The 17264-nt window shown below is 35.1% G+C and overlaps 1 protein-coding gene across 20 annotated transcripts in view; it reads left to right on the forward strand.

Moving 5' to 3' along the window:
• Positions 1-17264, forward strand: part of MBD5 (methyl-CpG binding domain protein 5) — a 421526-nt gene that overhangs the window by 370045 nt on the left and 34217 nt on the right. For 19 of the 20 annotated variants that reach the window (XM_055087736.1, XM_055087739.1, XM_055087768.1 and 16 more), the window contains 3 exons: positions 787-889; positions 1956-2136; positions 6529-8664. In XM_055087736.1, coding sequence (XP_054943711.1) covers positions 787-889; positions 1956-2136; positions 6529-8664 — 2420 coding nt within the window. The remainder of the gene's footprint in view (positions 1-786; positions 890-1955; positions 2137-6528; positions 8665-17264) is intronic. The other variant, XM_007119398.3, reaches the window with a different exon arrangement.

Below are 17264 nucleotides of genomic sequence, written 5' to 3' on the forward strand. Positions count from 1 at the left end.
GAATTAGTACCTAATCTGTAGACGTAAATTTGATCAGTATTCACATATCATACTAACTTCTGTGACCCAAAGAGTAGTAACGTTGAGAGCACTACCCAATCACCAGCCGCAAGGCCTGCAAGGCACCTTTCTGCCACCTAAAACTCTATCTCCTCAAGAGTTCCCCATCCTTATAAGTACAGCTTGGATCTTCAGTAGAATTTGAGCTGGGCCACACTGATCTATCTTCAAAGAAACACATGAATGAGGGAGGAAAAAGAGAAGCCTGTTTTTACACAGGGGCAGCTTGGTTCTAGACTCCAAGATTAAAGGGAAGAACTTGTTAGCTCGAATTTTTGTAAATTTAGTGACTTTCTGGTTTGACCTCCAACGGGTTCCTAAATTTCAATTTTTCCTTATACAGCTTTAGAAGTAGATCTTCTAGTTTAAAATGATAATGATTACTTTCGTGTAGTTTTCTTGTTCCTTTCTTACCTGCTCTTTCTTAAGAATACATTTTTCCCATCCTCAGTCCACTCTTGGTTGTCAAAATACTTTTATTTATTTTTCTATGAAGATCTGTATTTTTCCGAGAAATATTTTGGTCAGAAGAAAGAGTGATAGTGTTAAAGGCTATAATTTAGTAGCTAACATAATACTGACAAAGAAAATGCTTTTCCTTAGTAGGAAAATATTTCACAGGAAAAAAAACCTGTGAAGGACAATAAGACTATAAATTATGCCGTTTTTCATATAATATGTGCAGTCAGAATTATTTCCTGATGTTTTTTTAAACTATTTTCACAGTCCCAGTGGGTCTTTGTTATCTTGCTTGGAGCAGGTTAAAACATACCTGCTTACTGACGGAACATGCAAGTGTGGCTTGGAATGTCCTCTTATTCTTCCCAAGGTAACCATTTTGCAATAGATGTATCAGCAATTTTTCATTTTTTAGGTGTTTCATATATTTGCTTTTCTCATTTGGCATTTCATTTTTATATTACTTCTCCAATCATTTATACATTTTAAAGTCTTAAATTATATATCTTTTGCATGCATTTTGGAATGCTTAAAGATTGTGGAAAATAGTTCAAGTCCAAGAGTGATTTTCAAAGGTGACAAACCTATATTCATATTAAATACTTCATCAAAACCCCTTTTGCACCGTTTTATTAGAGCTATACCCATGCTCACTATTTAATAGTGCAGTATTTTTTTCCCTCCTGCTCAGTCTGCAATGTTATTTTTAGCACTGGTGTTGATAAATCTGCCACAAATATTTCTTAAATTACAAAGCTGAACCCTCATAGCCAAAAGTGAAACTGTTTTACTCCTTTGCAAGGTAAAAAGTAAAATCATTTTAAATGATAAAATATTTACTATAGAAACATGTCATTGTTTTCTGGGGATCTGTAATAGTCCCAATCATAGAACTAAAGATTAATAGACAACTTTTTCTTTTTTATTTGTGTCACCTCATTCACAAAAAAGCACTTGAAACAGCTTATAAGTATATACACAATAAATATTTTTTAAAATAGAGTAGTAGATTTTTTAAATCAGTGAAAAGGTCATATTAATATAGCAATAAAGTAAAGCCAAAGAAAAAGTTAGCATATAGCAATGTCAGATTTTAGGGTTTCTTAACTGTACTTCATCTGTTTTTGTACTGTTATAACATCAGGAAGTTATCTAAAATTGGGAACATTATCAGATACTATTCCTTTCCATATATTTATCTTGGCTATCTTAGAATCAGGATAATTTTCATTATTTACCCTGCCACTAAAAACCATGAGTTCAGCAGAAGTATTTAGTCCATTATATATAAAGTTGCTTTTCTTAAATTTAAAAACTTGAGAAAGTTTTATGCAGATTTATGGGTTAATCTATGCAAAACTTTTTTTTTAACAAGGGGATCTTTTTACTTAATATTTTTACAGACATATTTTAAACAAAGGCTGTGCTTTTTCCAGGTGTTTAATTTTGATCCTGGAGCTGCTGTGAAACAGAGAACTGCAGAAGATGTTAAAGCAGATGAAGATGTCACAAAGCTATGCATACATAAAAGAAAAATCATTGCAGTGGCCACACTTCATAAAAGCATGGAAGCCCCACATCCTTCTCTGGTGCTCCCCAGTCCCGGAGGAGGAACAAGTATGTAATATGGTGAAGGTTTTAGGAATTTTTCCTCCCCCACTCCTCTCCTGGAGGAGTTACTAGAAATCACTTTGCCAAGCATTTTCTGAGTCCACTTTTCAAACATGCACAATGCATTTAAAATTATGTATGTTTTATCATTTTATTGCAAATAACAAATTAGTTCTGAAAAATTCCCATGAAGTTGTCACCCAAAGTTTCCTATCCAAATCATTTAGTTAAATAAGGAAAATAAACACTGATTAGCACATACAAATGCTATGGAGGTACATAGAGCTGAGCTAACAAAAGAGAAAGTGCCATTGGTTTTTAGGAAACAGATGTAGCCTTTTTCCTAGGGCTGTATTGGAATGTGTCGTATCATGTCCTTAAATGCAACTAGCAATGTTATCAAGAACTGGCAGTGTTATTCTTTCAGTCATTTAATAGCTACATATTGAGCACCTACTAACAAATCACCTTGCCAGGAATTTTTTATACCTCCATCCAACACATACATGCACACACGCTTGTATGCACACATGAATTTTTTAAAAATTTCAAAGCTGCAGAAAAATTACATGAACAGTTCGAGTACCCTAGATTTACCAGTTAATGTTTTGTTTCACGAGTTGCAGATATTGTGACAATTCACCCCTAAGTATTTCAACACACGTGGATGTTCTCTTATATAAACCACAGTCTAATTATCACATTCAGGAAATTTAAAACTGCTATGATAGTATTATCTAATAGGCAGTCTATATTCAGATTTCTCCAGTTGTCCTAATAATATTCTTACAGTTTTTTCAATCCAATCTTTTTTAAAATCCAAGATGCAAAGATTGTGCAACTGCAAAGAGACATTACTTTTCTTTAATCTACATCAATTCCCCAGTCTTTTTTAAATCTTTCATGACATTGATACTTTTGAAGAGTCTAGGCCAGTTTTATAGATGTTCCTCAATTTGGATTTGCCTGATTGCTTCCTCATATTTATATTCAGGTTAAACATAGTTTGATAGGAATACTGCATAGGTGATGTTATGTCCTCATTAGGAAGAACATAATGGCAGTGTATCCCATATTGATGACATTAAGTTTGATTTCTTGGTTAAAGTTATGTCCATTATTGAGGTACATTTTCCCTTTATGATTTGTATGTAATTTGTGGAATTATACTTTGAGGCTGAGGAACTTCTTTTTGTAAGGGCTAGAATATGAACTCTCCAAAATATTACAATTAATTTAACACTTGAATAGTAATTCTGGATAAAATACAGCTGAACACCAAAGCATTTGTTTATGAAAGATAAGTAGCATTGTTCTGCAGAATTCTGAAAAATAGGGATGAGGAATATAACCTGTAGTGATCAGAGAAAGCTTTATGGTAGAACTTGGATTTGAACCAGCCCTGGAAAATGGTAGGATTTAGACACATAAAGGAAATAAGAAAATTCTTGTCTAGAATGAGTATAGCATAATTAAGAAATGATGTGGAAACTAATTTGACTTGAGTGGAAAATTAAACCTGCATAGGTAAATTGAGGCCAAATTATTGATAGTTTTAGATACAAAGAGAAGCAGTTGTGACACCAAACAGGTCATTAAAGAGTCACACTTAGAACTCATGTGAAGAGGGTAGGGAAAGTCAAATTTGGCAGTTATTAGCAGAGAGCTCCTCTCCAATAACCCTCTAACCTTTAAACTTTAACAGGAATGATCAGAAAAAATTGCTCCACTAAGGTATGTAAGAAAAAAATATATTTTAGTGAATTTTTCTTTTTCTTTAATGAGCTATGTTTTTTAAATTAAAAGATATTGCAACGACTTAAAGACATTTAACAGTAATAAATTATTTAAAATTTATCATTAGCCTGCCACCTTGATGTAAGTATGTTTTCATGTTTGCATCTTACCTTGCACATGTGTTTGCACATGCTCATATCTGCTGCCATTCTCACTTCACATCATATCAAACCATTTCAGCTCTGTCTACAGAGTCTGCCTTGTTTCCTTTTTAATGATTGGAGCAGAATCTTGGTCTATGTCCTTTGTCCTACTCTATACATACAAGTTTCATTATTGAAATTAAAGGTAAATATTTAACTAGTATAGGTATAAGAGGTATATCTCCATCTCCTTTTAAAATGATATACTTTATTGGATTAATTTCTACTCTTTTACCAACTTCAGACATAGCATTTATTTCAATTTTCTAATTTTAAATTATATTAAAAGGTTGGGATTTAAATAAAGATTAAGAAGACTCATGTAGTAGTTTTCACCTCTCTTTATTTTACATGCATAAACATACAACACCTCGAAAGGTCTATTTAATATACACAAAAGCACTTGATGAGTACCTAGCATTTACATTTGCCAACTCTTGTAATACTTTAGTTCCTAACTGCAGCATAAGAGCAGCATGACTTCTGTTTGTTTATCTGTTTAGTATTCCTTTTATTTTAGAGATGGTAACTATTTTTCCTCAGTATGGAAGAAATCCTTTCTAAACGACAGCTACTTTCAACTAAATTCTTTTACATTCAGCCAAATTCTGTTGAATGTAAAAATGCCAATGTCTATATTTTTAATCATTGAATTGTAGATAGCTATATAACTGAATAAGAAAAGACACAACTTGGCAGTTTTATTACTAAAGAGAACACAGTCAGTGTTAGTGATGTTAATACAGACAACCGTGTTCTCACTATATGCCAAGCTCAGTGCCCCAAATATTTTTCATATGTTATTTCCTTGATTACAAATTTTAAAAATCTTTCTTTAACAAGAAAATGAATTCAGTTGAGTTTATCTGCTGCAATTTTCTTTTATGATTGGTTCTCAACTTTGCATATACTGTATTATGTACAGAAATCACTCTATCAAAGAATCTCTACCATGCCAGAAACAGGAAGCCCACATTTCCCAAGAAAAATATATGTTCACTACATTCTCTTACTTCTTGATTGTACACTACCAAGACTTCTGTTTATCCCAGGTTGAGAACCACTCACTTAGAAATTGTTATGTTATGATTTGACCTGTATACCACTCAGCAGGTAGGAGAAGTTTATTTATCTTAAATGTGTAATTATCCATTTAAGTAAATATACCTCTGATTGCAAATAAATGAGAGTATACTTGCTGATATGCTGTAAGTCTAAGCATTGGGATGGCCAACGTACAGTATGAAGAGTACCACTCTCATCTCCTGTGCCTCTAATTGACTCATTGGCATTTTCTCATGGAGTCCAGCTAGAGCTCAACACCCTTTTCAGCCTAGCTCTCTAAGCAGCCACCACCAGTTGATGGGAATTGGTATATGAAACTAATTTTATTTGCCATCCCTGTTTTAGAAGTCACAACCTTATAAAATAGTTAAACTTCCTTAGGGGCTAAAAAACCTTAAACCTAGAATTCTGACATCAAATGAAAATTCTGTATGATGAACCAGGTTGCTTTTGTTGCCTGTATTCTGTCTGATCTCTAAAAGAACTGAAGGGATTCCAAAAAGCCAGCGAGGGAGCAATGCACTCTGTAAAAAGAGAATACTCAATTGGAGCCCAGTACTGAAGATTTTTGCACTCTGACTAAATTTTGCATAAGAATTCTATCCTAGTAAAAGAATTGCAGCCTTTTACCTAATTTGGTTGACTGAGGCAGGTTTTACAACAATGACTAATTAATGGCAAAGAAATTGAAGTGTTAAAGTATTACAAACTTGATATGAAGTTTAGCATGATTGTTTAACTTCACTGTATTTACTGTTGTTATCACTCCCTTTGTAAAAGATTCAGAATCTTATTTACTTAATTCACAAAAATTAAGACTCTTACTCTCACAGTGAAAATGTTGGGATGAGGAAGAGTTTTTGTAGCTGTCCCGAGGAGGTTTTAGTAAGGTTATAGAAACCTTTATAGGGCAAGAAATTTTCTGGTGAAAATGGCAATTCATTTAAATCACTCAAGAAAATATTATGCCACACAGATTACAATTTTCTATTGTAACTGTGTTCTTAAAAAATTCAAATCCAAGAAAAAATATCATCATCATTTCCATCTGGGCTGTCATTCTTGATTTTGCATATTATAAATATTATTAGAATGGCTAATGTCAGTATATGCGGATTCAGATCCCCATCCTTTCTCAGCAGACATGAGGTAAACAAGCATAATGAGCAGTTATTGAGAACCTTTGGTCAACTAAGGGAGAATAATGTGCATTTTTTACGATCAAAATTTATTGTAGAATACAGAACTTTTTTTTAATTGCAAGGAGTTACAGCTTCTGTTTGCAGATTTCTTTTTTCAGATGCCCTCCCTTCCTCATTTCCTTCCCTCCCTCCATCCTAACACAAAAGAATTGAGACTACTAACAGATTTTTTTTTTTCTCTTTCACATCAGATGCAACTCCAGTAGTACCTTCACGGGCAGCAACTCCAAGATCTGTAAGAAATAAGTCTCACGAAGGAATTACAAATTCTGTAATGCCTGAATGTAAGAATCCTTTCAAATTAATGATTGGATCATCAAATGCCATGGGAAGGCTATATGTACAAGAACTGCCTGGAAGCCAGCAACAAGAACTCCACCCTGTCTACCCCCGGCAGAGATTGGGCAGCAGTGAACACGGACAGAAATCTCCATTCCGTGGCAGCCATGGAGGCCTGCCCAGCCCAGCGTCGTCAGGTTCCCAGATATATGGAGATGGCTCAATCTCTCCAAGGACTGACCCACTTGGAAGCCCTGATGTTTTCACAAGAAATAATCCTGGTTTTCATGGAGCTCCCAGTTCTAGTCCTATTCACCTGAGTAGGACTCCTCTTTCTCCACCTTCAGTAATGCTACACGGTTCTCCTGTACAGTCATCCTGTGCAATGGCTGGAAGGACTAATATACCTCTCTCCCCAACCTTGACTACAAAGAGTCCAGTAATGAAAAAACCAATGTGTAATTTTTCAACTAATATGGAAATACCACGAGCAATGTTCCATCACAAACTACCCCAAGGCCCACCTCCCCCTCCTCCACCTTCCTGTGCTCTTCAGAAAAAGCCATTAACATCTGAGAAAGATCCACTTGGCATTCTTGACCCTATTCCTAGTAAACCAGTGAATCAGAACCCTGTTATCATTAATCCAACTAGTTTCCATTCAAATGTCCACTCTCAGGTACCTGTGATGAATGTAAGCATGCCTCCTGCTGTTGTTCCTTTGCCAAGTAATCTCCCTTTGCCAACCGTAAAACCTGGCCACATGAATCATGGGAGTCATGTACAAAGAGTTCAGCATTCAGCTTCAACCTCCCTGTCCCCTTCTCCAGTGACATCCCCAGTGCACATGATGGGGACTGGAATTGGAAGGATTGAGGCATCGCCCCAAAGATCACGCTCATCTTCCACATCATCAGATCACGGAAATTTCATGATGCCACCTCTAGGACCCCAGGCCACTTGTAGTGGTATTAAGGTTCCACCCAGGTCACCAAGGTCAACAATAGGGTCCCCAAGGCCATCAATGCCATCAAGCCCTTCTACAAAGTCTGATGGACATCATCAGTACAAGGATATCCCTAACCCATTAATTGCTGGAATGAGTAATGTACTAAATACCCCAAGCAGTGCAGCTTTTCCTACTGCATCTGCCGGAAGCGGTTCTGTAAAGAGTCAGCCTGGTTTGCTGGGAATGCCTTTAAATCAGATCTTGAACCAGCACAATGCTGCCTCCTTTCCAGCAAGTAGTTTACTCTCAGCAGCAGCCAAAGCACAGCTAGCAAATCAAAACAAACTTGCTGGTAACAACAGTAGCAGCAGTAGCAATTCTGGAGCTGTTGCTGGCAGTGGCAACACTGAAGGACATAGCACTTTAAACACCATGTTCCCTCCTGCTGCCAACATGCTTCTCCCAACAGGTGAAGGGCAAAGTGGTCGAGCAGCACTAAGAGATAAGCTGATGTCTCAGCAAAAAGACTCACTGCGGAAAAGAAAACAGCCACCTACCACAGTGTTGAGTTTGCTCAGACAGTCTCAAATGGATAGTTCTGCAGTTCCTAAACCCGGACCCGACTTGCTAAGGAAGCAGGGTCAGGGGTCGTTTCCCATCAGTTCAATGTCTCAGTTACTACAGTCTATGAGTTGTCAAAGCTCTCACTTGAGTAGCAATAGTAGCCCGGGTTGTGGGCGCTCAAATACTGCTTTGCCTTGCTCTGCTAACCAGCTGCATTTTACAGACCCCAGTGTGAACTCCAGTGGTCTTCAGAATCCACTGACACAGGACGTACCTTTAAGAGGGGAAGCCGTGCACTGCCACAATGCAAACACTAACTTTGTTCACAGTAACAGTCCAGTCCCAAACCACCATCTTGCAGGTTTAATAAATCAGATTCAGGCTAGCGGGAACTGTGGGATGCTCAGTCAGTCGGGCATGGCCTTAGGAAATTCATTACATCCCAATCCACCTCAGTCAAGAATTTCAACGTCCTCCACTCCAGTGATACCAAACAGCATTGTTAGCAGCTATAATCAAACAAGTTCTGAAGCAGGTATGGTTTTATTAGAAAAAAGTACCCAAAGGTACTAAACTTTTATATGTTTTTTTAAAATTTATACCAAAATATTTATTATGATAAGAAATGATCCTTTCCCCTTTGTGAAATTCTCATCATTTCTTTAGTATTTATAATTTTATTTACAGAACGCTAGGGATTTGTCTCTTAGAAAAAATAACAGCCAAGAGGATTCCATGTGTTTCCCTTATGTGTCAACCTGTGTCATTTTGAATTTTGTTCGACTTTCAGTTGGTTCTATAACCATTGGACTCGAAACTACAAAAGAAGCCGTAGAAGGCAGGATTTCCTGGTTCATGAGACATGTACTTGGTCTATGCCAATATAAAAGCTGTTTCCCCTAGCTCTTGTTTGTATTCAGGTAAATGAAGCTCATTTGGAAAACCCCCCAAAAAAGGCAGAAATACATGGATTTTTTGTTCTTGCTGCTGGTCAGAAGTAGGTGAATGGATAGGAAAAGGTAACTAGAAGTTGTATGAAGTAGAAAGCTGTCTTCTAATGTGTTTTCTTATCCTAGTTTGCTATCCTTTATTATTATTTGTTTGAAAAACTTCATAAATGAATATTGGCTACTCCCTTTTTTAAAAAGGTAATAATTTAAGTTTTCCAATAAAAAAGGCTTGAAAACCTGATTTCCAGAATTTTTGATCTTGAAATTATTTTACAGTTTTCTTGGAGAACTAAACCATTGTTTTTACCATTGACATTATGGTATCTCTTTATCCGCTATTAATGAAGGAGACAAATTTATTTAAAAGTAGACACATTAGAAAGAACTATATTTTATTTCAGTAGAGTCCTCAGAAATTGTTACAAAAAAACGTAAAGAAGCACTATAGAGATAAATTCATTGAGACATCAGAAAATTTGACCATAAAAATAATAGAAAGAATACCCAAAACCCAACAATAACGATTTGAGAGATTGGTGGGAAATGACAGGGAGGAAATAATAGATGATTGTAGAGACAATATTATTCAGCTATGAAAATAGTGGGCTTTTAAAACCAGATTGCTACTGGAAGTGGGAAAACTGCTGAGGCTTTTAATAATCTATTGTGTAGATATATATAGACTGTGTTATACCGCCATGCTGGAAAGGCATTATGACCTACATGTCTTTGTTGCTGATAGTAAAATCAAGTGTTTTCCTTCCTGGTGTCACTACTTTTACCTGCCATTCTCCACAACTTGTGTTATGTGTTATGTTTTGATGTCAGTATTTAATGAAAAACTGTTCATTGACCTCTTCTGTTAAAAAGAATATAAGGTGAAGATGATAATTGAAATGACTAGTGCCTTCTTGATATTCTTAGTCTAAGGAATCTCATGAAACTATTTTTTACGTGTTTAACAGGATTCTTATTCCAAAGGGGCTTCCAGCTTTTCAATGACTCATATTCCTTTTTAGATAATCCCAAACAAATGAAAATTTAATCTTATGCATTTAGCAGTTTAAGGTTACATAAAATCAGTAACTATTTAAAAATACACTATATTTATTAAGCATACCTTCAATCATTTAGATGAGGCATTGTTAGTCTCATTGTATTATATCTTTCAATTTTGATACCCTTTACCTCAACTTACTTTGTTTCAGGTCTAAGTTCATATTGCAAAGTGTACGTATTTTATTAATGATGTATTTTAATTTATCTATAATGGAAAAGACCAACATTTATTTATATTCTTGTTTCTTCTGATTGTCAAGTTTTGACTTATTTTATATAGTCTTAGACATGTATTTTCTTGTTCCATGCATCTCTGTAAAACATCAGATCTGGATTGCCAGTGCTGGGAGTATCAAAACACACATGTTTAAAATTTACTAATATAAGTAAAGTGTTAGCATATAAATAGCTAAAAGGGATGAGAATAAATGTCTAGTAATGATATGGATGTGACCAATCATGTGTAAGCTAACAGAAAACATATCCCTGATAAAAATCTAGGTCAATAAGAACTTTTTAAAGTAGTAAACCTAATAAAATTAAATACTGCTTAATGTACATAGCTCTGATGTGCAGCTGGTAATAAAAATGGGTAGATTTACTAATTAATATAATTCTTTTGATGAGCTGAATATTGAAGAGGTCTCTAATATCATGTTTCTTTTAGATACACAGTGAACTGTGTCAACTGAATGTACTGTTATTATAACTGCTTAGCCTGAATGTTTATTTTCACTGACATTTATTCATCCGTCAAATAAACACCAAAGCTGGGCTTTCAGAGTGAGACAGCTGATGACAGTTACGGCTATCCCTTTAAGTTTTGCTGAGTATTCCTAGCATACTAGTAAGACATTAGAAGAAAACCACATTTTATTCTTAAAATGTTGCTTTTAGCTGTCATTGGGTACCTATGATGTTCCAGGTGATTTGCCTGTATTGTTTCTAATTTGTGCAGTTTTCCAAAGTATAAGGTATTCTTGTCCTCATTTTACAGATGAGTACATTGGGCCTCAGAGAACTTGAATAACTGTCCAAGGTCATACATAATTGAATTAGGATTTGAACTCAGGTTCATCTGATTCTAAAATCCATTTTCTTCCCAGCTGCATAAGTTCTTCATTTGAAACATCTAGTTGTGAAAAATACTGTTTTCACTTTCAAATCTTTAAAAATACCCAACAAATAGTGAATCAAAGCATATCAATGCATGTTAGGAACCACGTTTGTAAATTTTTGATGCACTTTTAGACAAATGTCAGTAGTTTTGTCTTCTCTATTTGGACTCTGATATCCTAGTGTACAATAATTAGGATGTTTGTGCCAATGCAGATGAAATGTCCACAGTATCAAAAGAACTACCCCTCATTTGTGAATCACATTTGGTAACCTTTATTTGAATGAATTTGTATCACCTCACTCAGATAAAAATGGGTTTCCTAGTGGGTGATGTGTCAATAGGCCTTTGAAGAAGGCAACTCTGCAGACACTAGCCCTGCCATTCCAGGTGTGATAGCGCAGTGAGGGTGAAAGAGACCCACAGGTAACATGGCCCAGCTCTTCCTTGTGGTAATGGAGCATGAACAGAACTCAAGTGACCTCCTGCTCAATCCAGTGCCTTTTTTCCCCTCTCTCCTAAGCAGCAGCTCAAAAATGTTACATTAAGACCTTATTTAAGACCAGAAATCACTCTGAAAACATTTAATTCGATTGGCTATTTGTTTTCAAAAACTTCTTTTAAAGAAAGTTTTTCTATCATAAACAGCCCAAATATTCATTTTTTAGGCCTATATGTGAATACCAGTCCATATTTTAAATGTATTAAAACTCATATATGAGAATCGGAGGCAAAGTAGTAAAAAAAAAAAAAAATCAGATTAAAGATACGAAATGCTTAGAAAACATTTCTAAAACTTAAGAATATACAAGGTTTTATTAATTCTATTTGGTGTTTTGAAATTGCCTTTCCACTAAAGCTCTCTAAACACTTTGCATTGTAAAGTTTACAGGTTTCTATTAGCTTTTTGGATATGAAATTACAAGTGAAGTTTAATATTTCCATGTAACAGATTTAGAAAATGACCAGTAGGATACTTGGTGACATTCCTCAAGTTGTAAAGCAAAGCTCTGGTGGATCTGGCAACCAAACCCCAATCAGTTCCTGATTCTCAGTCCAAACACTCAAACTGCTGAATGCAGGTATGTTCTGAAATCCATCACTTGTGTACATTTAAAGCAACTTTCAGTTTATGAAGTGAGATAAATTTCAACACTTAAGTGGTTCCAGCACGTGTTCTATGGTGTTTTGGCTTAGGGAGGAATTCAAAATCAAGTACCCCTGACTGACAAATTTCATCACGTCCATGCCTCTTTGGGCCTCTGACTGCTGCCCATCTGTTTTACCATAGAACAAAAACACACATGCCAGTAACCCGGGCCTCTGCAGAGGACCCAGCCCTGTCGGTGTCCACATGACGACCCATCCTTCCATGGCCCTGTGGGTTTTCACAATTTTCAAAGAAGCAAAAAGATTTAGACTATTCTTCTAACCAACTTAATAACTGAACCTTACCTCCCTCCAATATGATAAAGTCATTAAATATAACTTTTTCACTTTCAAATGCCTTTTATATTCTCATTTTTTTTCTAATAAAAAACATTTAATCAACTCTTCTAAAACACATGAAAATGTAGTCCTGTGAAAGGGCAGAGTATGAGTTTGTACCAAAAGAGAAAATAATTCAATCATTTATTTGCCTTAACTCTTAAAGATATACTTTGACTAACAAGAATATAAATAAACCAATGAATAAATATTTGCTCATGAATATTTATATATATATATATATTTTTTTTTAACTCTGGGAAAAAAAAGTGTTTTTTTCAGCACAAAATACATTTGATTGAAACTCAGTGCAGCCACTAATATGGTAGGTATAAGAAAATTAGAGATCACAAAAGAATGCTTTGGATAAAATGTTGCAAAGTGCAAGCTTGGTTTTTTGTTCTATGTATTTATTTATTCTCAGAGCATGCCAGTAAAGAAAATAAAGGGAAATTGTCATTCCCTTCATTTGAGGTTATAGTTGCAAAAAGATTATGGGATAAAAATACTCCAGGATGGATTGTTCTATGTTAGCTGTCTCAGGATACGGGACGTTTGTGTGGAAATAAGCCTCTAGTCTTTTATAGACTTATGTAGAATGAAAAAAGGCAGAGACTCCTTTAAGGTTGTGACTGAATTAATAATAATTGCTATTGAAATTATTTCCACCCAAGTTTTTAAATGCCTAGATTTTACTCCTCACTTGATTGATGCATAGGCTTCTAGGTTGAAACTTGCCCTCTGCTCTTGTTTTTTAACCAAATACCAAAACTATATTAAAATCTTGATTATGTGATAAAAATCTATGTCTATTCTTTTAGTTAAATTTTTGCAAAATGAGCCATTTCTTCTTTGCTGTAAGTTATTTTTACAACAGGCAGTGTCTTGCTGTTTAAGAAGATTTCCTAATATCAGGGTTACACCACTTGCTTTGTTTACATATTCCAGGTTTAATGTTTCTTTGTGTACAAAAAGAGGAGTTAAAATATGTTTGAATTTAGACACTGAGTCTATGTAATCAAAGGTGATAACAACTCAGAGTGGTGTGATATGTTTGCTGATTCAATGATCTATTTTGTACCTTTCAAGAAATAAATTGTCCCAGTGTGCAAATTGGGAGAATTTTATTCTATTGCAACACACTAAGCTCACTTATAAAATCGCTAGAAATCCTTCAGTTCTCAAGGGGATGCCTAAGCTATTATTTACTAAAATCAAGTGGTCTAAGAAGATTGAAGCAACTTCTAAAAGTACCTAAATTCTAGGCAGTAATGTTACCTCTACAAAGACTTGACTCATTAAAAATAATGCTTAAACATTGTCCTAGTGTCATCAAAATAGATTTCATTTCCACATGCATGGAGTACTAAATAAATCAAATCATAAACTTCCTACCTTCAAGGAACTTATATCAAACAACATTAATGCTAACAAAGCAAAGAGTAAAGTAAAAATTATTTTCTAAGAATTATACTTCTTGCAAAGTCAAAGTAACACCTCACCTTTTTACAGATTAGGAATGGAACTAGACCAACAAAGTCTGAAGGAGTTGCTGAGATACTCCTGGGGTAGGAGCTAGTCCAGGGAAATTCTAAATATCTATCCAAGACCCATGGGTACAGGTATAAGAAAGAGTAGTATTTATCACAAATGCCCCAGAGTGGAGCTCCTGTGCTGCACGACTCCACAGGGATACCTCTCACATTAGAGTCTGATAAACATGCTTCCTGGAGCACAGCTCCATAGACCATCCCCCACAGAGTTGAGCAACTGAGAGGCCTGATCCTAAAGCAGTGTTTTTCAAACTTTTTTTTACTTTTAACCACGGCAAGAAATTAACTTGCATTCCATTTAACTAGAGATACGTTTTTAATGTACAACAAAAGTTTCCTGAAGAAAAACACTCTGTGTGATGCACTCTGACATTTTAGATCCCATTCTATCTTATCCTATCTTATTCTATTTCTTTTTTTTTATGGCAGTCATGATCTACCGAAATGATTTCATCACCCACCAGCAGAACATGACCCAGCACTCATATGTATAAGTTAACAGAAACAGTTTCCACAAAATAATATCCTAGCTAAGCAATGTACTCTTTTTTTTCTTTTCTGTTTCATTTATCAAAATATACTGGTTTGGGGGCATACTAAATCTATTTTACAGTCTTAAATAGGTCTAAGCACTGTCTTAGAATATTCATGAGGTAATTAACTCAGCAAATATTTATTGAATACCTAGTATGTGCTCTGCACTGTTTAGCACTGAAAATAAAATAGTACACAACGGAAGGATACAAAGTTAACTCTTCATAATCTAGAATCTCTACTTGCTCTGCTCATTAAACAAAATGAGGTAAACTTCCAGTTGGTATACTGATGGATGGAGCATTTTAACTGTTTTTCTAGCATATTGAGAGAACAGAAATCCGACCAAGCAAGAGACTTAAACTCTTCTCTCAGCATTTGCTTCCTTACAATAAATATTAAGAAAAATGTGATAAAAAGCATTTGTAAAAAAACAAACAAAAAAAAATCTTTGTTACTTGAGAAACAGTGAAAAATCTCAAGCAATTTTTTTCATTTCAACAGTTTTCAGAGTAATTCTATGTATTAATAAAGGAAGCAGAAGTGATCAGTAGTAAAACACCCGTTTTTTTGTCTGACCCCATTACCACCGAAAGACTGGCCTCGCCTCCTCAACACGGTCATAATCACTCAGACCTCATATTCCAAGATTCAAGTGACATTCCTTCCACTGTTCTCTCCTCTTCCTTAAGAGGTTGGCCCTGTTGAGGGTGGAGAGTATTTCCTCAGATACTGCCACTGATCCCTTTCCCCTCTTCCTTTTCTCCTAAGTTGTGTTGGTTTTGGGTCCCTCCCTCCCCTCCTTATGGAGAACAAATAGACACTAGTCCCTAGGGCTTCCTGCCTACTTCTGGTAAAGGAATGCTAGGAATTTACATTAGGATCCAAAGCACAAAGATAGAGATTGGTATATTTTTGTAAATACCTATTACCATGTCATTACTAAGGCTTGGGAAAATAATATCTTGTTGGAAGATCTAGACTTCTCATAAAAGTTATCTTTCAATTTTTAAAACCCTTTAAATATAGAAGAGAAAATTTTACTATTTCCGTGGGATTGAAAAGTGAATTGTATTTATTAGACTCACTAGGGCATGATATTTTCTCTTGTCTCTAGAAGCACTCGTTTTTATTAAGGATTATCATTGACCCTCTTTGCAATTAAAGTACACTTGCCAAAGCAAATGATAAAGGTCAAATAGTGAATGTTCCATATGATGTATTTCTTAGGTTCTTGAATTTATGGATAAAAACCAGTATTTGGGCATTTCAATTAAGAAAAAGTTTTCTAGCATTAAGTAGTATTTATTTGGAACGAGCTTTATGCCCTCTCTTGTACACATACAGAAACATGTACAACAATTTTATTAATACTTAAGGACCAACCATGAGAGAGTTTAGCATGATATGAACAATGACTCTTCTCAAAGAATATTGGTGACGAAGAAGAGAAGTGACTCTAAAGAAGTAGACATTACCTTTGTTTTGAAAAGCAGTGTTTAAAAAATAAGGCAAATAAAACACCTCAAGAATGAAATTATTAGTAATAGGAAAATATCCTTTAAAAAATCCTAAAAAAAATTACTGATGCTATTTCTGTATACACATACATATACAGACACACACACACACACACACACACACACATACACATAAATTATATGTGTGTGCGAAGAATACTGTTTATATCTGGAAATCTACCCCACTGGAAAAAGCTACCACTTTTCCTAATTGTACTGGACTATCTCAGTGTCTGATTGGGTGTCTAGGCATGTGATCTCACACCAGGAAAGTTTATTTGGATGGCTTTCCAGTCTTATTTCCTACTTCTTTAAAAGTAACAGAAACAATGAGAAAAAGAAGTTATGCCAGTTCACGGTGCTGCTGGCTGGTGTGAAATAATAATTTTTTCTAATTAAAGGACTTCTCCAACTTACTAACTTGTTCGAGGCTCCCAGCTTCCTTTTAGTTATTTAACTGCTAAATGTTTAGTGAATAGTTCGCTATTTTAAAAACTCTTTTTAAAAAAGAACTGTCTCCCTCATTAGATTAAGCTCAAAACATCTTAGCTGCCAAAAGAAAAATCAGCTTTAAGAAAACTTTTTCCCCACATGCTTCAACAGACCATAGGTTTTTATGCAGAACTATGAAGTAAGTTCACCAGAGAATGCCTGTTCAAGATTAAGTGGTTCAGAAATAAGCAATTTCCAATTTCCCTCCTGCTATAAAAATTCAGGATCCTCTTTCAATGACCCCAAGCATTAATGAGTTGACTTTAAGAATTCAGAGTACTTTGGGATGGATGTCTTCCTCCATAAGATTATTTTAACTCCCCAGCACACCTGGGAGTCTTCTAAAGTAACTTGACATCTTTCAGCCATCTCCTTTCCAGCATCCCTTATCTCCTGGCATTGGACCAATCATACCCTACAGA

The sequence above is a fragment of the Physeter macrocephalus genome, chromosome 2, assembly GCF_002837175.3.
Source record: "Physeter macrocephalus isolate SW-GA chromosome 2, ASM283717v5, whole genome shotgun sequence".
Classification (NCBI taxonomy): Eukaryota; Metazoa; Chordata; class Mammalia; order Artiodactyla; family Physeteridae; genus Physeter; species Physeter macrocephalus.